Raw genomic sequence first — 23,892 nt, forward strand, 5'->3', positions numbered from 1 at the left:
CCTAAAAATATAAAATATATATTTGTAGTAGAGAATTAACAATAGCCTTTCCCATACTGCAGCGTTCAACGTAAACTTAAATAAGTCCATTTTTTAAACATAAAAGTGAAAGTTTTGAGCCCTATAAGAAGGTTATGATGTGTTAGTTAGAATCTGTTCCATTCCTATACGATTTCCATTGCGCTAACTAGTATAACTAGTGCTATATGTGCTAACTACACTAGTAAGCGTACCTAGCCATAGGTACACTTGTTTTTTCCACTCCAGACAAGTAGGTCATGCGTAATGTACCTTTCTGACTTCTTGGCAGTTGAAGGCAGTTACTTTAATGCACCAGAATCCTAAAAGGAAATACGTCAAAGAGGTTTTTCTCTAGAAAGTTGCAGCATGCGATGATGTTCCCCTGTGTCTAATGAAAAAACTTGAGCAAAACAACTCGTCTCGTATTTTCATGAGGTGGAATGTTCTTAACATTATTAATGATAGAAACACGTTCAGTGGTCGCTGTGGGAGCCCAACACCCTCGTTTTAACAGATCAGTACTGAGATAGATTAGCAGAAAAGTGCCAATATCATTTGACTGCATTCACTGCCTCTAATCCTTCATCATTTTAATTGAGATTTAGGCTTCTGTGTGTACCAGATCAGGCTGAATGTTTGCAGAGAGTTTAAAGCATTGCAGCAAAATCAGAGAATGGAATCCTTTTCCCACTCATCCATGTTGAAACTTCTCATCAACAGAGCCCAAACTTCACCCAGTGTGTCTTGTTATTCATTTCAATAAACAGTGGGTTTGAGTAAGATTGGTTTGAAATCATTTAGGTCTCAGTCCAGCAAAGCAATTTAGCACATGTGTAACTTCCTGTATTCACATACGTGCCTGAAAAGTATCTACATTGCTTTGTCTGAAGTTGGAACACGAGGTTGTTGTTTAAGCAAATCTATTGCCCAGCTTTCTGCTGTAGATTCTCACCCTCTGCTCTCCTCCAGCAGTACCGTTGCAGGAACTTTTCCAGTTTTGCTTTATTATGGTACGTAAAAGTTAACTACTTTTGGTGCCATCTAGCGACTTGCTAAGATTTATGTGAAACTTAATAGGGCAGGACAAAATCCAATCAAAATCCTAATCATCTGACTGTGACGCCATTTAAAACAGTTTTGTGTTCAGTGGTAGTGAAAGAAGCAGCAGCAGTGTGTAGTGACTAATGCAGAAATCAAGGTGAGACAATTTTCTTGTGAGAGACTGATTTAGTTATTTCTGGCCTATTTTTTTTATAGAGCTTCTAGAACTCTATAGCCTCAACTTAACGGTATGTTACCTTACTTATGGCTCAGTTACAATAACAATTATTGCTTCAGTTATTTTATCTAAATATTTGTTACCTCCTGTGTTGGTGTGTGTTTATGATATGAATGTAAAAACTTCTTCCCTAATAATTGTAATCCTAATGTTCAGCAGCCCCTGGACTTTATTACCAGAAGTTATACAGAAATAAGAATTTAGAAAAAAATAATATAATGTTCTACAAGGCAACAAAAACGTTTCTACTTGTAAAATCCATAATCCAGTTAGAGTATTTGTCACAGGTTTTGTAGCATCTACTGTCATTTCTATTCTTCAGTGGAGATGCTGCAGTTTAGAAAAGCTAACTGCACTGAGTTTTACAGGTAAAATGTTCCAGATGGAAACTGACCCCTTCAGCTCCGTGAGCAGGCCTTGCTGGGAAAAGTTTCATGTTGCTTATAACGAAGTTTCAACTGTAGCAGCATTGGAAAAAACGTTATGAGCAAATAAATGTTTTTGTTTTGTTTTTAACAAATATCTATCTGCAGCAGCTCAAATTGTAATGGATGCAGAACAGAGATGGGAACAATCCCATCTATTTTATGTACAAAAGTAAATCCAGTACTGATCCCAGAATTGGATATTTTCTTGCTGATCTCTGACTAGATGAATTAAAGATGTGGACAGCATCCAGCTGGCTCTTAACTGTCAGGATATAGCATCTGTAGTCATCATTGTCTTTTATTGTTCAACACAGGCACACTGGAGCACTGTACAAAGAGAATGATGGGACAAATATAAATAAAAGAAAGCCTGACTAGAGTAAGTATAGGAATGCTTCGCCCTTCTACTGCAACATCCCTTTCTTATACTTTACATTTCTGTAATACCACCTGAGTGTTTTTCCACATTTAGCAAACATCAGCTCAATAAGTACATGGCATCCCAGTTGCAGAAATTCTTGGCTCCACTCTAGCTGAAACTGAAGTGAACCACACACTGTAAAATATGGGGATTGCAGAGCATGCATTAATGCTCAGTCATCCTGCACTGTGCACTGCACAAGTGCTCTGATACATAAGGCACAATTAATTTCCTGTAGAATTGAGTGTTCTGAGGAACATGATTGACTTTAAACATACTGTTTAATGGTGCACAGGAAAGCGATGAGACAAAAGCAAAGACAGAAAAAGAAGAAGCTCCCCAGAACAAATGAAGCAAGCAAATGAATGACTGCCTAGAAGGGAAGGGTGCAGAACCTGAGAAGGACAGGTTAGGATGCTCAGGAGCTTGCTGTAAGACAGATTGATATCAAAATATTCTGCACCAATGCCAGTTGAAATACATGGTGTTGGCATCTTTATTTACAGAGAGCTTTCTGCAAACAAGTAAGCAATATTAGAATGACCTAAAGTGGAAGAAAAAAAAAAGCCCATCCTAGAAAAACCCAATGAGAATTTCTTGTAAAGCAAAAGACTTGTGAAGTCCAGAATGTTATTTCATATTTCCATTAGCTTAATGGTGCATAAATGACTTCCCTGCTTCCACTTACATGCCTGCCCTCCTTCACCCCACTGTGACCTCTTCCTAAAGACAGTCTTTTCCTGACTCAAAATATTTTTGTAGTGTGTGCAACTTTCCATCTGGGTAGCATATGTTTTAAAATAGACAGGTGTATGTTGTTAGTCTACTTAAAGTCATGGATCTGCTAAAGGTACCTATTTAAAGACTGCATCATAGCTAACAGTAGTGTAAAAAAATTAAAATTGTTCATTGCCATCATTTTAATAAAGAGGCTCAATAATTTAAAGCGATTTAGAAAGCTGTGATTCAATTTGCAAAAAAAGGCATATAGAACAATACCTTAAAAGGTCTTCCAAGGCATTTACAGTTACAGTTTGCCTTTCAAAACATACCATCTCAAAGGCTCCTTGTGCCTTATGCATAATAATTTCCAAAATAAACTCTTCCTAAAAGATGTAGTCAATCAATTATCCTGAATTTGATGTTTATCAGTTATGCACGATCTAGCACACGGTGAGGTCTTTACCTTCATTTTTCTAAAGGCATAGGAGTCTTTTTACTAACTTCATTGACAACTGAAAATGTGCTCATTGGTGCTATTATTTTTACCATATCTAATATACACCTAAAGTGTAGCTGTTTTTCATACTTGAGTTGAAATCCCATTTTAAAGGCCACCTGTTTTACTTCCCTCCTGTAAAAATATCCCAACTATCATATTTTACATTACATTTTGTCAGTATCATTTAAGGTATTCTACAGGTTTTTTTTCATTATTTAACATTAACTATGGCATTTTCTTTCCCAGAACCATTCTGCCAACAGGTGCTTAAAGTACCTGTTTGTTTAGATTGAGTGCAAGAGTCTAACCTGTATTTTGGCCAACCGGTTTGTGACAAGGAGTTCCACACTGTACTTTTTAAAACTTTCATCTATGCTATGTGACCCAAATTTGTTTCTTTAACACAGCACTCCATGTGGGCTATTACTGCAGTGAATCTTTATGCTTAGTCCTCATTTAACTTAATAAAAAATCCACTGTATTTTTATAACAGACTCGAATCAAACCCTACATCCTCATATTCCCAAATGTATGATCTACAGAATCCACAATTAAAGCAGAACTTAGATTTGTCATGCTCAGATTCCATATATTTTAGAGATAATTGCCAACTGTAAACAGGCAGTTTAACTTAAATTCTGGGTTTTACACTAACATGCATGCTGCTATTCAGCATTTCCAGTATTACTTCCAGGCCTCCAACTAGTAGCTTTGATGTCTTCTAAATCCTCGAAAATACACATCTATTGCCATATATACATGTAAACATGTGACCACACTGGTTGCTTTCCATTATTTGTCATTATTCAGCTTTAATTAGAAACAGTCTATCTCATTAACTCAGAGCATTTTTTCTGAAAAATAGGCATATTTCCTCCATTCAAATATAACACAAAATAAATTAAATAGAATTAAAATCACATAATCTTCTATATAAGGGCATAGTCCTTGCACTTCCATTAAACTCGGCAGGAATTGTTTCTGCAGAGATGGAAGTGTCTGGTGCTGGAAAGAAAAATGCTCCTTAACATAGCATCTAGCCAGGTGTTAAGTAAAGATATGATTGGTCAGAAGTGGAGAAAGGCACATACTTAGATGAAGGTTTCATTAGAGTTTGACATAAGCCATACGTTACCTTTGTAGCCAGACGACACTCCATTACCCTAATATTGTAATGAGAAGTTGCTGCTTTATTCATTTCAACACAACTGTTAGCAATAACAAACGCTGCTCCGCTTGGAAGTCTAACATCAGTTGCCCTCAGAGGACTGAACTCTATCAACTTGGCCTATCGAAAGAAAAATGACTGGTTAGTTTTAATTTACTACTAGCTAGCAGTGCACTTAGTTCTATAAATCAAATACAAATTTGCATGTTTTTTCTCTTGGAAATCCAGGGACACTTAATGAAGGAAACTGACATGAAACAGCAAGAAAAGAGATCTAACCTCATTGGCTGAGTTGCACATACATTTCAACCCCTTCCCTTGTAGTTGGATTTTAGAATGTTTCCCTTAAGTCTTTGGGTTTCTCCAGCATTTCACAGAACCCCACCCAACCTATTTTTCTTGCCTGTTTAAGACAACAGTTTTCCTTTGATCTACAGAAAAGTACCAGACCTGGCTGAAGCTAATGTGTGTGCTACTAGAATCAAGCAGCTTCACATTCCCTTCCCTCCACCAATATCTGTCTCCCCCTTATTTTTCTATTTTTCCACTATGTCAAGAAGATTTAATTCACTGAGGTACAGCATGTTACCAAAATCGTAGGGTTGACTGCAGATGGTGATCGTGTTACATACCAACAATCAGAGAAACGAAATAAAACTATATAAAAAGTAGTTACTATCTTCTTTCTTCTGATATAAGAGACTGTCTTGCCTCACAGATGCTTTACATAGGCCGTGCAAGATGTTCCCAACATTTTGTGACCTTTTCATGGAATAAGCTAGGCATCCATTAATTAAATAATTCAGGATGTAATGTAATCAAGAGATTAAATTCACATCTGGTTTCTCATTAGGACAAGTTGTAAATCATGTGCCCTGCTTTCGCTACTTAGTATAGACTGTAACTGTGCAAGCAAGGATGCCTTTACTGGTTTTGGCATTTTTCACCCCCAGAGAGTTCCTTGAGCAGCTAGAGTGCTGAATAAACAATGACAAATCTGCTTGTACATTATGTACAGCATGTGTGTTACTCCCTGCCATTGAGATTCTGGACCACGTCACAAAATTACTATCAAGACAGACAAGCTTGCTTACATTTCAGTATACCCCGTAAGAGCTACAACGTTCAGAATGTACCTCTGAGCTGGTCCAGTCTCCTGTTTTTGACAGCAGCCTTGAATTGATATTTAGAAGGAATATGAAAATAAGACATACATAGAGCAACCTGTTTTTTCTTTTTTTTCTTTTTTCCGATGTATTTTTCCAGCTTCCCATAAGGAAAGGTTATGGCAGTTCTACTGGAAGATTCATCACATTTTGTTTAATAGAAACACGTAGGCCAATGTTTTATTAGCACCCAAGAAGGTCCTTTTTGAACCCTTTTTAAACTTTTGTCTTCCAGAATGTATGGTATTTCTCAATTTAACAATGAATGCTTTGAAAAAACAACTTCCTTGTTTGTTTTTGAACAAGCTGCTTGTTAATGTTATTGTGTTTCTATTAGTTCTTTGGTTACGAAAAACAATGCATTCTCAATTTACCTTCTCTTGTCCATTCACTATTTTACATTGGCTTCAAAACATCGCCCTCCAAGACACTGTTTTTCCAAGGTGACGTTTTAAATTTTTCAGCCAATGTTCCAACTTGTCTAGCTCTAGTGTAACTTCTTTGAAATGGGTGGCCAGAACTGCATTCATCTGCAATTGTACTGAAGCAAAGATGTTTTCTGCTTGGTTCACAATTTCTCTTTTAATCTTTCCTTTGTTTTGTTGACCACCACCAACATACATCAGGAAAATCCCCCTTACATGATCCTCTGTGTGTATGCCAGCAAAATATGCAACTTCCTTCACTTTACGAGGAGCAGTATGAGGTGTGAAGGAAAGGTGTAGCATAGGCAAGGGTAATGTGAAATTGAAAGGAAATATGTCATGATGAATTACATGAAAAATAGCTTGTTTTCTGTGTAAACTCATTCAAGATACAGCATTAGGGCACAAAATCTGTACAGATAATAAAATTACTTTAATTTATAAGCAAAGTAAAGGTCTCCTATGAAAAGCTACATTAATTTCAGTAAATGTATTTTGACACATTTTAGTTTTCAACACTCACAATCCTGTGTGTCTTCTTGCAACCGTGGATGAACACCACTGTAAATTCAACTGCAAGCACTCGTGCATAACTTGGCAGGTCCTGCATGTGGTGGCTAGTCCACCTTCTGTCACCGCATTTAAGACAGCTGAATACCTTCTACAACACAATTCAGCCAATTCTGGAATTAGCAAAACTGGGGAAAAAATCTCCATTGTCTTTCTAACTCGACCTGGCAAAACTTCCTAGAAATGTTCGGTTACAAAAAGTTTCAAGAAAGCATTTTTGTAATAATTATCCCATTTGCACTGAATACAAGGCATACCGACTATTCAGATTTCATTATATGGGAAGTCTTCTAAGTTCAGTGATCAATTAGCTGAATAGTGTGGAACCTGGACCTCATGCATCTTTCCCCACATCTTTTCTCCTTCTCTCCATTTCTATTTTTTACCATCTTAGTCCTTCAAACTGTCATACTCAACTGTACAAAAGATTATACGTATCATTCCTATTTCATCTGCAGTGGTGCTTATCCTGCTTGCCAAGGTATTCCAGTTTCTTGTCATTCTGCCAGGTACACATGAAGACATTGCTGTTTACATTAATTAATGTTAAACTGTTGTCTTAGATTACAAAGATTCACATACAGTTCCTTCTTCTGCCAGAAAAGAGATTGACTGGTCCATTCCTCCACCTTCTGTGCCAATGTAACGTTCACTCTTGGTGCAAATTTCTGCAAGTTCCACCTGAAAAAAAACCATTAAGTGTGAAGCTTCAGCCAACATTAATGATGATACTTTTGCACTGCTTGCATATGAACCAGAAAGTGAAGGAGATAATGACAGCTCTGAGACCATTTTCACACACTGAGTAGTAGAAGCTGGTATGAACCAGGTTGCCACATGGCCTCTTTTTCCTTTTATTCTAAAGAAGAAGAGAATCAACTATGCAGCCTCCACTGGGCCCACCACAGCCAGCTTTTCAAAGTAACTTTATTTAGATTCTTAACACTAGTAGCTGTCCTCACCCACCTTCCTCATTCACCTCACACTCCTCCACCCCAATAACTAATATTCTGTTGATTTATTAGTTGAATCCATATGTGCACTTATCTTGTTAGCTTACAGAATTATGGCAAATTACACTGTTTTAATGCACCGACTCAATAATCAGAAGTTATGGGTTGAAGCTAACTCAGAAACCCTTTCTCACTGTAAATACTCTAATCAGTGATGCTTGTCATTTCTCTTTGAGATACTGTACTCCGCTTACATTGTTTATCTGACATAATTTGTAAGTGTATGTGATTCACATTCTTTTGTGACATTTTAGGCATATCTTTGTGCATTGTGATACCTGCAGGTCAGAGGATACTATGGGAGTGTGGAATATCACTATCGTAACTGTCAAAAGTAATAATTTACAGGAAAGCTTTCAGCCATCAGGCCAAGTCAAAACAGAACACCAGAGAAGCCGTGGAGAATAGCTGAAGAACACAGACTTTTTCAGAATGAAGAAAGTCAAAGGAAAGCACACATCCCCATACCATGACCCGTACCAGTTTGTTTTCTAAGTGCAAGGTAACCACAGGAAAGATGAAAAAAGAACTTTGAAATAAAGTTGCTGTCTGTTTCTCAGTCTGGTGGCAAAGTCAGATTCAGATTCTTCACTCCAGATGAAGCACCACACGACTTAAACAAGCTAACCAGCAAGGCAGGGACATTAGCCAGTACAGAACTGTAAAAGACAGCAGACAGAGGCAGTAAATCAGCATGCTAAGAGTGAGATACGTGCAGTGTGTCTTCCTGCTGGCTCACTTAATTTCTGTAATGGCACCACAGACAAAGTTGTAAATGTGGTGCTTAGATCAGTGTAATCAGGCTGAGCTGCTTGCAAATGCAGTAACAACCATTTTACTCAGATCACAATGCAGTTACGGTCAATAAACCTCAAGCTGATAAGCAAAAGTTATCAAAAGAACATTTACAAATTACTCCAAAACTGTGCAGACCACATCTCTCTGAATCAAACATCAAGGGGGTTTTGAGTCGTCATCAGGGACTCATGCTGGTGTTTCTGTTTAAGCAGATCCCCTTATACAGGTGAAAAGACCAATATGTTCTCCTCATATGGATGCTGTACAGGGTAAAGGACCACTCACAAGAACAAGAGCACCAGTGACAGAACATGGGAAGTACAAGCAGCAAAAATGCTCTTCTTTTCTGTGCTGCCTTTCCTTTGTGTATTTTTTCAATGAACTGAAGTACAGATAATACTTTTTTTCCTAACATACAAAAACATTACTCATTTTAATTTTTTACTTTTTAGTGAAAATAATTTCTCTGTGCCTTTTACTGAAGATCAGGTTAATCAGCATTTGTTTTTCCTCTCTTGTCCCACATCCATAGCAAGAAGTTCCATTTCCAGTTTGAACCTTGGACCTCTTCATCCACTCAGCATTTGTCCCTGCTTCACTACAAGTTGGAAATAATTCTGCAATGGTAATGCATGTGATGCTGCTTTTTTTCTCCACTTCATGCGAAAATTCTCAGCAAGGTTCTACAGAAAGGAAGAATAAACCTTTACACAAAGCAGTCTCTGGATGAATTCCTTCCTACATGTGAAGGAGTGCCTGTTTATAAGCATCTGTTGCTGGGACATGGAAATGGAGGCATATTTCAGACAGTTCTGTAGAACCTGTCTCTGAGAACAGAGCATTACCACGTCCTTGACTTTTGCAGCAACTGGCAGGAGACATCAAACTGGAGTTGATGAATATTATTCACTGGCAGCAACAGAAACTTCTCCGCAGTGGCTGAAAAAGATCATACCAGCATACTGGTGATGTACAATTAAATAGGAGATGTGGCTTTGCAAACCTGGCCTGAAGCACATCTCCTAAGCACTGTCACTGCATATTCCACTCTTGGACACAGCTGGTTTTGCAGAAGTCAGAAGTGGCGCATTTCAGCCTTCACTTAGCCTGGCTGCGTGTCCTCTTCATATACAAATCCAAATTGCAACCACTTGATTGCACAAATCATTTAGACTTTCTGAGCCTGGGTTTATTAAATAAATATCAGGAAAAGTCTCACAGAAGAGGAATGTTAACAATGAGGACAGTGCCACTCTCCTGTCCCTTTACATGGCCTGGTGAGCTGTGCCTGGTTAAGCACTGGGCCTTGCTCCGTCCCAGCTCACCAGCCATCCAGCTGCCTACGCTGGGCTAGCAGTGCTCTTTGAGCTTGAGCAACTTTTGTTTTGAAACTCAGCAAGGATTGGCAGGACCACCAAGTAGTAACTGGCAAGGGTTGAGAAGAACCCTTTCCACAAGACAGCCCAAGGCTTCCCTGAAACATGATTTGGTTTCTAATTTGAACAGGCCCTTGCTGACACAGGCAGGCCTTCTAATACTAGGATGAGAAGCATGTGAATGGAGGGGAAAGCGTCATCTGTATATAAAACAGCTTCTACTCACTATTGAAACAAATGGCCAAATGTTTGCCTTTTTGCTAAAATGAATGAGAGGGCAAAGTTCAGAGGAACTGAATTGTAGCACTGGAAGCTAATATGAAGATTAAATTGGAGAGTCTTGTGTACATACTTGATACTTGGAAAAGGATGGACTAAAACCGTGAACTGAACCAGGAAGTCTGGACTCAATTTCTAGCTCCACATTAAGTTTCCTGCAATTCAGGAAAAGTCCTTTTAATTCATCATGGCTCTACTTCCTCAATAAAATGAGGAGTATCTTCCCTTTCTAGGTAATTAGCAATTTCTACTTGGGATTCCTATGAATACATTTGATCATTCCTAGAAATTGGGAAAAAAAAAAAAAAAGAAAAAAAAAAGAGCATATATTGGTACTTGAGTTCTCTTAAGGCAACCACATAAAACTGCTCTAAGGAAGAAAAGTGCCAGAACCTTGCAGTGAGAAGAACTAACATGTGCCCGTCTCAGAGCAGTGCCTCGTCTCTATTCAACTCACAACACCCAGACCTTGGGCAGAGGCTGTTTCAATCCTTTGTTATTCATCTCTCACTATAGGTAGGTCTCACCTGTAGAAATACAGTTTCTCAGATCCCAGATTTCACTGCACAGTTTTCAGGAGCCCAAGTGTATGGCTGAACAGCAGCTAGGCAGGCATGATTCTTTCCCCTGGCTGTACCACAGCTGCTGCAGAGTCAATTGGAGTTCTCACAGCCAGATCTGGGGGAACTCACCCAGGCCACACCACAGCACCACCTGCCAGGGCAGTGGCTCAGAGGCAGCAGCCACCCCCCACTAGGCTAAAAGAACAACTACAACGCATATAAAACAAACAGTTCCGTTCCTACGGAATTCTGAGTAGCAGGAATAGGTCCTGATAGGTGTTCTTCTAGGGCTGGGTGGAAGCAGACATTCCTTTTTCATGAGGTACTACAAGGAATACTGTTGAAAGACTAAACCCCATCTGCACACAGACTATACTTCCATCCCATGTATTCTGATCCATATTGAGGTCAATTTCTGCTAACCATAAAACATAAATAGTTCTGTGCACCTAAGACACGTGCATGATCTTCCCATCCCTACTATTTCAAAAACACTAATAAATCCTAATTTAAGTCTTCATAGAATTTTACATACTTTACCTTAAAAGCATTCCTATAATTCCTGTTATCTTCAATTTAGACACAGCACAGATATTTACATGATATATTCAAAGTCATGTGAATCAGTCACAAAGCCGAAATAAGAATTCAAAAACTTCCCTACTTCCAGTATTGCAGCTTATTTCTCTAAAGAAAATGGTATCAGGGAAACGTCTGCTGGGTGGGCTTAAAATCTTTTTAAGGTGACAGTAATGAAAAGTGGAACAAAAAGATACTGAAATCAAAGTACAGTTGGGTCTGAATAGCAGCATTTCAACTAAAAACAAATGACTTAATTCATCAGATGAATCAGAAATTCCTTGTCCCAACTGTTCTGTGATCTGTATGCTACTGGCCTCTGGATTTATTATTCTCCCAGGAAAGTTGTTCTAACAAGACAGGCTAGACCAGAACTTCATTTGTGAATAATATATATCATGTAGACAATAAATCCTAAGCTGTCACCTGCACTATTTAACAAGCAAAGCAATATATTTAATGTACCCTTCCTCTTTCCCTCCCAAGCCCTACACTAGCCAAGAAGTATAACATAATGCTCCTGAGTTAGTAGCAGGTTTTCAGTTAGCTAAAACCAATTTAAAACCTTGTTTCAGAATAAAAACACAGACAAATATAGCATATGCTAACATAAAAAAACCACAGTGGATCAGACTAAATCCACATCTATTCAGTATTTTGTATCTGAAAGTGGGCTCTTAGTATTGAGCAAAAGCCAAGTGTAGAAGACATTTCCCCAGTGCCCGATTTTTCAACAAACAGCTTCCTGAGCTGAACGCGAGGTCTGTGCTCTTACTAACCAGTGATGGATTTCTTATTTATGAACTTGTCCAGACTCTGCTCTAACCCATCCAAAGTTTTCCCATGTGGAACATCCAGTAACAAAGACTTCCACAACTTCTCAGGTAAAGAAGCATCTCCTTTTGTTGATGCTGAACATGCTCCTGGCTAGCTTCATTTGAACTCTGGCTCTTACAGTGTGAGAGACAATGAACAATTGATTCCTATCCACTACATCAGTTGCATTAATATTTTATGGACTTCTCTCACCTCTTTTTAAAGCACAATCTTTCAAAGATTTCTAGCACTTTTATTCAGGTCATTCTGTTATCTCCTGTGGCTTTTCCCTGAACTTTTTTTCAGGTTTATTATCTTGGTTTCTAAGAAAGAACAGAGGCAGACTTCCAGCTTTCCTAAGATTTTCGGAGACAAAATTTGTGATTTTTATGTGGCAACTGAGCGACAAAAAATGTGTCAATATGTGTTTATGCAGACATAGGATAATGCAGCCTCAGCCAGTTCAGTACTATTATTGCACCTCTTTCACTGATCTTGTGACCATGCCAGCCACTGCTGTGCAAAGTCCCTTTGCCTATACCTGCTGTGTGCACTTAAATACCAAGCTGTTTTGTACAGCTGGTCTGCTTAGGCTCTGAACACGTGAGAAGGGATGAGCATAACATGGCAGTAGTAGTAGCTGGTAGTTAAATTTTGCAATCTCCCTGCTGATCTGTCAGGAAACACGAAATATTGCAACTTTTGAAGCCAGACCCAATATGATGCACACAAACACAAGCAGTACTTTTATATCTGTTGGCAAGTACATATGCCAGATTGGCTGTGCATGAGCGGGGAATGTTTAGTATCAGTGAGTTACATGAGATACTAAGCTTAACATTTTTGCTGTTTATCCAACGTAAAAGATACAGCACATTAAATGAGAATATGCTTAACTAAAACAACAAAAAGCGACAACAGTCAGAGTAGAGTCACAGTGCACTTTTCACTCACTTGCCCGATAAACCACTAAGCATTAAGATATATTTAAAGCAGTAATCTATTTAAGGAAGCTGCTGTCTCTTGAGAGTTTCAAAACTGAACCATTAGGTTTTAAACAACTTTAATTGGAGCACTTGGAAAAAGTGAAAACTAACAATACATAAAACGTATCTTTTTCAGGCTGTCCCCTTCTTCATTCTCTTCAGAAGCTTAACTCTAAATTATGCTCAGAATGTATCCTATTGCAGGAGGCAGCACTTAACAAGTTTGTCTATCAGGCAACTGGCTCCCATGTGCAGGCCTAGCCATGCCTTTGATCTAAGATCTCTACTACCTACCTCTGCTTTTTGTTGGAAACAATTTAAGGTTCTCTCTGATAAGAAGCAAGTCAGTCTTGGGTTACAAGGAAAGAAATTACTACCACTTAAGCCTGTTTTATCTTTGAGCCACAAGATTTCCTATCCAGCATGCAGAAAGTCTATCTAGGAAATCATATTAGTGGGGATATAATTTAGTCCAACAAAGAAGGGTTGTGATTTTTTATTATTAGTAGCCTTATGTGTAGTTATTCTAGATAGAGAGATTACTTGTAATAAGAACTCACCAATAGCTCTGCATTGTGTTAGTTTCTTGTTTTTTTAATGGCAAAAGTGGATTGTCAGTGAAGTGATACTTTTCACTAGTGTGTATTTTTCTCTGCATGTTTACTTTTCAATATGAAACACCTAACATTCAGGTTTTAATTTTCAACTGAGTATTTCAGAAATGCTGAAGAACTGATAAAAGTATTTTTCTGACTATTTCCAGGCACGATCCAACATTGTGTTATGTTTGGCCATTCAGCTGTGTGATAACTTACAAACCACCCAATACAGCTCACTTGATTCTCTGTTGCTCCGTAATTTAGTTTAGTTTATTTCAATTTGATGCTATTAATAATGACCACGGATGCCTAAAAGGTGTTCAGGTATAAAATGTGTAATAAAAATTAACAAAATTCACTTACAAACGTTTTCCTAAAAATAGAATCCTCCTAAAGAATTATCTGAGTGAGAACAGATAAGGGACTTTCAACTTTAATAGTCCCCTTGCTCCCAAAGAGGCCAAGGGCCAAATGCTCTGATTTTCACTCGGTGCAATGGGTCTGGACAGTATGTAAACTGTGACAGAATTTGTCCCTATATAACTGTCACTGTCAATATGTTCCACACCAGTGATCAATCCCTTTCAATCTCACACAGACCTTTAAAGAAGTAAACTTGTGTAAGATTAAACCCCTTAAAAGAGTAAGACAATTAGTGAGTAGGAGACAGACAAATATTTGTTAGTAAAACAGAATTAGTGTTGCTTAGTACTTTTTTGGAACAGCTTATCCTACATTACGCAGAAACTCGATATATACAAACCCAGAATGACAGCAACCAAAGTGAAGCAGCCGTCTCTATAAAACGATAGTATTAAATTACATCTACCTCAGTGATTTTTTGTAAGTTCACTCCAGCCACAGTTAAACATGCTACATTTTCTATATGTAACAAGACAGGAATCGTGATTGCTGATCTTTAAAATGAAAGACCAATTTTCTTCCTGTTTTAAAGTTTACAGTTCATGAAGGGAAGCTCTGTGAAGAGAATGCATTCAAGAGCTATTGTTAGACTGACATTTTCAGTGATCAAAAAAATCAATTCAGCGAGGAGATTTAACTGATTTGATATTTCAATCTCTATTGAGCCAGAATTCCTGTATGTACATTTGGTTTCTCTGTGGCAATACAGTAATGGCTCTCATTAATATTTTGTCTGGAAAGTCAGACTCATTCTGCTACTTCCCCTTACAACTCTGAGTCGGAGGTCATTTCATGGCAAATTTAGAGCCCAGTAGATTTTCTATGAAATCCTGCAGGGATTGAGCTGAAAGGTGAGAAGACACCATTTAAGTGTAAGAAAACATTCTCTGTCACTTAAGGCATATTTAAAGTCGTGAGATATGATTTTTTTTTTCAATCTTTGCGTGTTTTATTTGTATATATATGCATGAAATACCTTCATTAATTACAGAATGATGTTCCAATTCTGAGGTTATTTCTACTACCAGGAATGTCCTTATTTTTAATACCTGTTCTCGACTGGGAATAGCCTGATAGAAGTTACCATCTGCTTCCAGTTTGCATACAAAATCCCAATTAGCTAAAGTTCATATATGTTTTGCAAGGCAATTGTGCATACTTTTTTCAGAAATAAGAAAGTATTTGTCAGATAGCATCTGAATGTCCTCATAACCACAGCCATCTTAGCTTGACTTTGTCTGCCCTCTAACATGCTCAAATAAAAGATCATCAATTTGGCTGATGAAAGATTACAGCCTTTGATTACCACTGCTATGAAGTACCCTGTTTCCCCTTGATTACAAACACACAGAGTCAAATTTAACAAAGAAGCCTGATTTTTAACTCCATAGGGAGAATGGATCTTTAGCATTTCTCAGATTTGCCAGTGCTCTGAAGTACAGCAGCTACGTGCCATTTTCTGTGTAAGCAACTTGAGTTTCTTATAGAAATAACCTTGGTATGGATTTGTCAAACATTTTTGGTGCGGCAACAGTATAAAATGATCCTAATCAGAATTATCAGCACACATCATTAACTTCAAAGTCACGCTCTCAATATGAATATTCAGGTTTTCTTGTTAAATACATAGATATTAAAACCCTGTTGTGCGTCAGAAAAATTATCGTATCCTTCCTTATTGTACACAGGTTTCAGAAACAAGACAGAGAGATGATGGCTCCTCTCTTCTCCCACTGAAATCAATGACATTACCAGGTAAGTTAACTGTTAAATAGAGGTCAATGTTGAGTATTTTGAAAATCTCACATTCCAACTAGTTAACTTCCTATGCTCAACGTTTTACATTAAATTCAATAAACCTTATTTAGTTTTGATGTACTTTTCACAATAAGTGTGTGCACAGCTGCCCAGGCTTGAGCAACAGAAAAGAAATATTAGGGTGCCTGAAGAGAACTTAGAACCACAAGATTTAACATTTGGACAGCAACGCTATCATCACATCTTCCAAGTAAATCTAATTATTCAAAAGTACTAAATGATTTTCTGTACTCATTAGTTCCTACCGTGAAACACAAAGCTGGGACAACTTAGAGCATTATTCTGTTTCCTTTACAAAAAGTATCTTTTCCCGATGAAAAGATATACAAAAGATTGATTTTGTAACAGTAAAACAAAAATCACTTTAAAATCAAATGCTAATACTGAGCACTGCCATTGTTTAAGTGATGCCAGCAGCCTCAGACTGGTATCCTGTCTGAAGAAGGAAAATGGATTCTTTTTAAAGATGGCATTCTAGATTTTCCATCTTGCTGTTTGAATGCTCTTGCACTGCTGCAACTGGTTAGCACTGCACATCTGGCTGAATTGTCTCACACTCGTCTTTTCCCTAAACCATTGTGTATGTGTGTGATGGGTTTTTTAAAAAATACTGTATGCCGACTGAAACAATGCCCTATTGCAGACTGCTACACACAATTAGAGAGCATATTTTTGCCTGATTTTGTTTCCAATGTCAAAATGTGCTATTTTTAAATTAAGCCACCATGAAATTCTAAGTATGTTTTTACAATATTTTTCGTGTTGGGGCTTGGTTTTTTCAGGCCTCTTAATCTTCTAGGCCCAGACTTCACACTGGAAGTGTTATCTCATAAAATCTCTAAATTTCAACAACTTTTACTCTGCAGCTGCTATTTAAAACTTACATTTATCAGGAAAGAGAGCACATAACTCAAATGTTCTAATAAAAATAGTTTCATAGAAGCAAAACAGATAAATGTTCCATTCAGTAAAAGGTCAATTTGTCATACTTTTGGCTACAGAAGCACTACCATTCAGCCAAATTTGATTCCAAAGCCAAAAGTTCTACGTCCTGCTGCTGCGGACTGTAGTATTAAGATTTTGCAAAGTTCATCAGACTAATGAGGGGCAAAAAGCCAATCTTTCCTCATAAAATTACTGAGACAGTACACCCCAATGACCAGATGTTGTTACTTATAAATACTATTATTTACAACTTTTGAAAATGTAAGTATCTGAAAATAAATTGAGGGGCAGAGGTAAAGTGATTATTTCTTCCATAAAAATAAGCTAACAAATATCCAGAGCCCTAAAAATGCAAGGTCCTGGTTTGGTTTCTGGACTGCTCTCAGTTCTGATTAGCTAAGAAGTCCACTGCCATGAGGGAGCTCCCAGCCGATACACAGACAGCATTCCTGGATCCTGCACGGGTTGCATTTGACACCGGCACAGGATGCATGAGGACCCGCAGAAATCACCAGAGCACTTTCTATGCTTCTGAAGGCCGACAGGCCGCGGCTGCACTAATTTGTGCTCCCACAAGCACTGCCTTATACAGTGCAGTTATGAACATAGGACGTTCCATATAAACATGCGGAAGGACTTCTTGACAGTAAGGGTGATGGAGCACTGAACAGGCTGCGCAGAGAAGTGGTGGAGTCTCCTTCTGTGTCTATCTAAGCACACAAAACCTTCGATACATTCTTGACTGCTCCTGTGTTGACTACTGGGAATCCTCATCTGTAGATGAGTTGCTCTCTTTTTCATCACAGGTGCTAAATATTTGACTGCAGACAGCAGGAGTTCCTGGCAAAAATGTGGGATTGTGTCTCTTGTGTATGCACAATTATGTTTGAGACACATTAACTTTTAGCACCATTTTCAACCAGCAAGCAGGAGAAATTTTGGGACACATAAGGACAAGGAAAGACATTAAGTGTCGTCCCTGTCTTCCCTTTGATCCACCGCAAAAATGCTGAAGAGAGTTTTGCACCTTTTTTTAGAACAAGTCTGACATAATTCCACTGATTACTCACAGGCCTTGGGTAAATTCAGCTCAAGATACACACTGTATCATTTATTCTCTGAAGAAAGCTCTGCAGTATTTCTTGGAATAATGAAACCTGGCTTCTGGTTTTCCAGTTACAGATCCCTACTACATAGTAAAAGTTGGGCTTTCTAACCTCTGTCAGTTTTATGGACTTTGCAGATACCCAGTTTCTCTCTGAACAGATGCTCTCCAGTGACTTTGATCAGGAGTTCCCAAGCTTAGCTCATTTGGTTACCACCACCAGAGATGCTGCTGACCTGTGATATGAGCACCTATGCAAAAGCAGAAGCTTCTTGGCAGGCCAGGTACACATGTATAAAAGCACATCTGTCACCTCCAACCTATTCCTGTAAACTCTCACCCATCAAATTGGGATCCCCAGTTGCATACCTTCAAATACCATTGCACTGTGTCTCACCTTACAAACTACAGCCTCTGCTAAACATCTAATCCCTTACTTACCTTTTGACTATACATAGCACCAACACAAAGCAAGGTGACAGTGACTGTGGCTGCGTCCTGCTTCTTGGAAAGGCACCCCATCTTATGAACTCTGTTTCATGCTGCCTTAGCCCTACTTGATACCTTCCTGAAGCACCCACGTTGAGCTGTGCAATGTGAGTTGGAGAACTTAATGCTGAGCAGATTATTGAAACGACAACCACACTGAGAAGCCAGCCAGAACTGATCAGAAAAAACTTTCTGTGTGGAACTGTTTACCTTATGGCTTAGAGAAGTGCTTGTATACAAGCATAGTTAACAGCTGCCATCACCGTGTACCACGGTGTCTTCTTGAGTTGTCTTCGTAACATAATTTGGGAATTTCTGACTTACTTAGACAATAGGCAAAAATATGCATAACAGTCATATTTAGATCTGTTCTTTTCCTGACGATGTTCTAATTTAAGATCCTAGTTTCACTTAACCAGACATTTTTACTGGAGAGAACTTCATTCCCATACAGCACTTTCAAGAACCATGACTCCTCCAGAAATTCTTATGACATGAGCCAAATTCTGCTAGCACTTGTATTGGTAATAGGTCACATACTTGGGGTTTGTTTTTAGACTAATGTTTGTTTAAAAAAGTGAGGAATACATTTTGCATTATAAGCATGTTCATTCCAAAAAAACTGTGAAAAGAATAAGGAGAATCAGATGGAAGAATTTTACCTCTACTTTGTGCTGATTATATAATTTATCAAAAAAAAAAAAAACCACCAAAAAACTGTTTCACAGGCCTCCAACAGATGCTCTGCTGTTAGAGCCATGAAAAGTCATTCAGGGAGAGGGTAAAGGCCTCGGGGGTGTGGTCCACATCCTTTAGCACATATATCCTCAGTCCTGGCCTGCAGATAGCACATCTGGTCCAGGCATGGACCTGATGGTTGTCCAAAACACAGGCTTACAATAATGCTCCTTTTTCAGCTTTAATGTAAGCCTGTTTTCTTGCCAAATTCAAATCCTGCCAAAATTTGGCCAAAGATATTTGCTCAATTGTGCAATATCTTAAGTTTATATCCAACAACTCTTTGCAAAAACAATTGCATCGTGTTTTTAATGTTTACAGGCATTAACAATATTTAATTTTAAGTAGAATTTTACTGCTGACACTCTTGTGTTTTACAGTAAATTACCTTGGAGAGGGTTTTTCCATTAGCTTTTAGGGTCACGAGTCCTGCACAGCACACCAAAGCACTGGAGCTAGAAAGACCAGAACTTGGAGGGATGGTTCCATCTAGCAGACAATTCATTCCAGTTGGGTTATTAAGACCAAAATGTTCCTAACAATGAAAAAATAAACAATCTCAGTTTCAAGTACAGACAGGCTCAGGCTTGCAATTATCTGATACTTAGAAAGAGAATCTTTCTGCTAAGTTGCTGGAACCAAGGACCTGCTTCTGGTATCTTCAAAATAAAGCAAAATTTTCATTCTATTCTTCAAGAACAAAGCCAATGGTAGGGCTTCAGCCAAAGGTATGTCTGCAATTCCTGCGCACAAACATATATGGGCTGACAGAACTGTACCCCGAGCAGAATTCAGGGTGGGCTAAATGTCCAAGAATTTACCGAGCTTCGTGGGTGGGTTTTACAGCACTGGCTCAGCTCTAAGCTGTCGTGGTGACAGTACCAGAGGTTACCTCTAGTTTTGTCCTTAGCTCCTCACTTTATGCATCCCGAAGTGCGTAAAGTCCACTTCATGCCTTACTTCTAATGCAGACACGTGGTATTAGAGAGAGCCACGTCATGCTGATCAGGAAGTAGTAGCCATTTATCTGAGGTCAAAGCCAAATACTCCTATCTCCTGGGCTACCCATGGTACTGGCACTGAGAAAACCACAGTGGTACTGGAAAGATGTTATGCTTTGGGAGGAACCAGCGGGGATAGTATCTGTCATGCTATTTCTAGAATAAATAGTGTCACATTTTTACATATATGAGAAGTTATCAGAGATGATACACTTAACAGAGAAGTCATAAGTCCTGTGCACATATTTTTTAATTACTCTTTAGTTACTTTTTTTTCAAATTTGCCATAACTCTAAAATTTTACTCGTTACTTTGAAGAAAACATGCAAAATACATACAAAAAATCTTCGAATATATATAGAGGATATATGAATAGCTACATTCTGATACAGATTTATATGTTGATAAGCTATGTTATAATAACCAGAAAAATACTGTCAATGATCAGAGAAATGGCTGTGTTTCTATGCAGAAATGCCCACCTTCAAAAGATTTCTACTTTTCCTAACCATAAATACCAAAGGTAGAGATCAGAAAACACAAAGCACCTCCTTTAATGTTTTCTGTTATCGCTTCAGATTAAAATATCCCTTTCTACAAATAGAAGGGAATTCATACCTGAAATACTACTTCTGCCCTTCATGAAGAACACTAGACAGACTTGTTCAAAAACAGACAATGCTTGAGTAACCAGAAACTGATCCACAATTTCTGGACTGTCTTGAATGTGAATCAAGCTTGCAAACTTATCACGCGATGTTTAAATAGAAAATGTACTTCAGTCTCAAAAATGAAAATGGACTTTGCCAAGTTCTGCAATAGTTCTGTCCCAAAAGGATAGCATGTTCAACTTAATATAAACAGATTATCCCGCTGGACCCTCTAAATACTTGTATTTCAGTGTTTCTTAAGTCCGTAACATTTGTGCTTATTTTCTGCCAGTACTAGAGACTGAAAACCTGCTTTGCAAATTAACCTTCAAGTGTAAAAGTTTGTCCTTAGGAAACAAATCTCAGTAGCAGGCTGCAAAACAAGTCAATTCGTCATGCTAGCCTTAATACATGAAAAGCTACACTGCAAAGAAACTTAATCTGTATCTTCACTTCTAGAGTCAATGCAATTTAAATGCATATTACTGAGCTATACAAAATTGAGAATACTCATGTTACTGCAAACATAGGTCTTTTTTTTTATGGGGGGTAGGGGCATGCTAAACATGGGGGGGGGAGGGGTTTACTTAGGAGCTGTGGATAATAATAAAGTGATTTGGTCCAAATATCTTCTTTGGAAGATATAAGTGCCAGGTCTGATGCAGGCTTTCTTGGCTGTTTGCGATGCTTATCTATGGACCATTGTGTGGGGTAACTTAGATGGCCTACCCAGAGGAAAGTTTCAAAAGCACATTTTTCCATAATTTGAGCTGGTTGTGGATACCTGACCTTGTTTATCCCACTGTTTATCCCACCTGCCCCTCCAGAAAAGTCACTGGACTGACACTAAGTTGAGAAGTTACTGTGTTTTTTAACTCAGAGGGCCATGAATCACTTGCAAAGGGCAGGTGAGATTTACAAGAAGTCCCAGTTCTAAGTTCAGGCTGCCTCCCAGGACAATACTGACGATCAGTAGTTGGTTTCACAAGCAGTTCAGTCTTCAAGCCAGTCCGGAGACAGGCTAGCTCACAAAGGAGAAGATAAAACTCAAATGAGCAGACAGGAAAACGTCTGTCTGTGCAGCGTTCCAGCCTTTACTGTACGTGTGCTGTTTCCTGCATAGCTGTACTCTTAACTCACTTAGGAAATTTTGAAATTCCCATTCAGATTCCACACTGTAAGTCTTGAATAAGTAGTGATTCTTACTGGATTATTCCTTCTGTATGCAATTTATTTATTTACTTTTATGATTTCTTTTGCCTACTGCATGAGCTTCACTCCGTTGCTGAGCATGAGTTGTAGGTTTCCAGCATTAATGGAAATTAATTGCATTTTTTAAAATGTTTCCAAGGGAGGAAAAAGACTAAAATATGACCTTTGTGTCCTGGCAGACAAGCCTCTGAACCTCTCAAAAGCAAACTTTAATTACGTGATTCCATTGGGAAACATTCTTCTTTACTCTAAAATATAGAAATGCCATTGTGATTCATGAGTTTGATTGTAACTATACTGAATAAGAAACTATTTGTTATAATAATGTATGTAATAAGTATGAATATAGCAGTCTGCAATATTTTAAAACAAAACCACTCATCTCTTCAAATAATTGTATATTTAAAATAAAAGAGAATGCAGGGAGGTAGGTTGAAGGTGAATAGATACGCTTTTCATATTTTACTTCTGTGTTAATTTCATAAGTTAAATGAATTTGGCTTACCTGAATACCCTTCAGTCCACACAAGAAGTAGTTATGCCACTGAGGTTTGGTTTTGTTAATCTGAATGTTATTGACGCTAGTAGTGAAATCCCTGCAAAAACAGAAAAACCTTGTGGCTTTAACTTGTCAGTACCTTTAGTGTGAAAAAACATGGCTTATTACTGCCACCTGCTGATGCACAAAAGCATTTCTATGTTAATCATTTGTTTCAGTACATTTGGTTTCTCATACAGATCTTCGTTAGTCAGTTCTAAATTGTATTTTAGTGTATTTTAATTCGGAAAATAAACTGCCTTTAGCACCCGTAGTCAAGGCAGCATGCCTTCCATCACATTTGTATAAGCTCTCTCGAATCTCTTTGAAAAGCATAAATCTAAGTAATCGCTCCTGTCAAACCTAGAATAGAGCTAAATATTCTTCAGGCTTCCCTGTGATCCCTGCTCAGGAATTCGTCTTCATTTGCTCTGAATGGCAGATCACTAAATAGGCATATTGCTGCAAAATTCTATTAGGTACGTTACAGGGTTTAATTAAAATAACAGTTTATCCATTTTCAGCCTTTTTTTCATCTATCTCCAGGATAATGCTGATAATGGCTTTCCTATTGAATTTTGAAATAATTTTGAATGTGTTAAAATGGTAAAGTTGAATGTTGCTGAAGGAACCAATGCTACAGATAGGTTCTCTGGAAATGCCCATGGAGTGATGTGCCTTGGAGATACGCGCCTTAATCATCACAAAAGGCAGATTGTTTACAAGCCTATATTGCCAAACACCCAATAACTGTATCTACCTGAAGGCAGTACAGCAAATGTCTAACAGAGAAAAAGTAAAGGCACTGAGAATGTCAGAAAAAGATTTAAAAAATTACTCAAACCTGGCAGGCTGCAATTTGTGTTCCTGCTAACCTACAGTCTGATGCTAGCTATGTATTGGCAGCGTAAAACCTACGGATCTCAACCCAGTATCAACTTAGAGTGACCACTTTGCTGCTTGCACACTCCATTTCAATATTCAGTACATGATACAAAGCTATCAGAGATTGCTGTACAGTTTAATGAGTTGCTCTTTTTCAGTCGGAACGGTTTGCATAGTGCCACTTACAGGACTCCATCAACAGTGCAGCACTGAGGAGTTGTACAAAGAAAAGTGCAAATTGTTGGTGACTGCAGAGCAGTAAGAAAGATCTGAAGAGGAGTGCTACGATTACAATACAAGTAATGTTCAAGAGTAGCAGTAAATTCTTCCAATTTGATTTGTGTGTGTTTGGAGCAGTCTTCCTGATAATAAAACAAAA

General features: G+C 38.2%; 1 protein-coding gene across 1 annotated transcript in view; it reads right to left on the minus strand.

Annotated features, from left to right (window-relative positions):
• The window catches only part of GALK2 (galactokinase 2), a gene marked incomplete at both ends in the record, with an annotated part of 47,886 nt that overhangs the window by 17,076 nt on the left and 6,918 nt on the right, over nt 1–23,892 (minus strand). Inside the window, 4 exons of the mRNA XM_079540897.1 lie at nt 4,507–4,659; nt 7,283–7,381; nt 19,616–19,762; nt 22,596–22,686. Of these exons, the coding sequence (XP_079397023.1) occupies nt 4,507–4,659; nt 7,283–7,381; nt 19,616–19,762; nt 22,596–22,686 (490 nt within the window). The remainder of the gene's footprint in view (nt 1–4,506; nt 4,660–7,282; nt 7,382–19,615; nt 19,763–22,595; nt 22,687–23,892) is intronic.

Source organism: Tetrao urogallus (assembly GCF_951394365.1).
Source record: "Tetrao urogallus genome assembly, chromosome: 11".
Lineage (NCBI taxonomy): Eukaryota > Metazoa > Chordata > Aves > Galliformes > Phasianidae > Tetrao > Tetrao urogallus.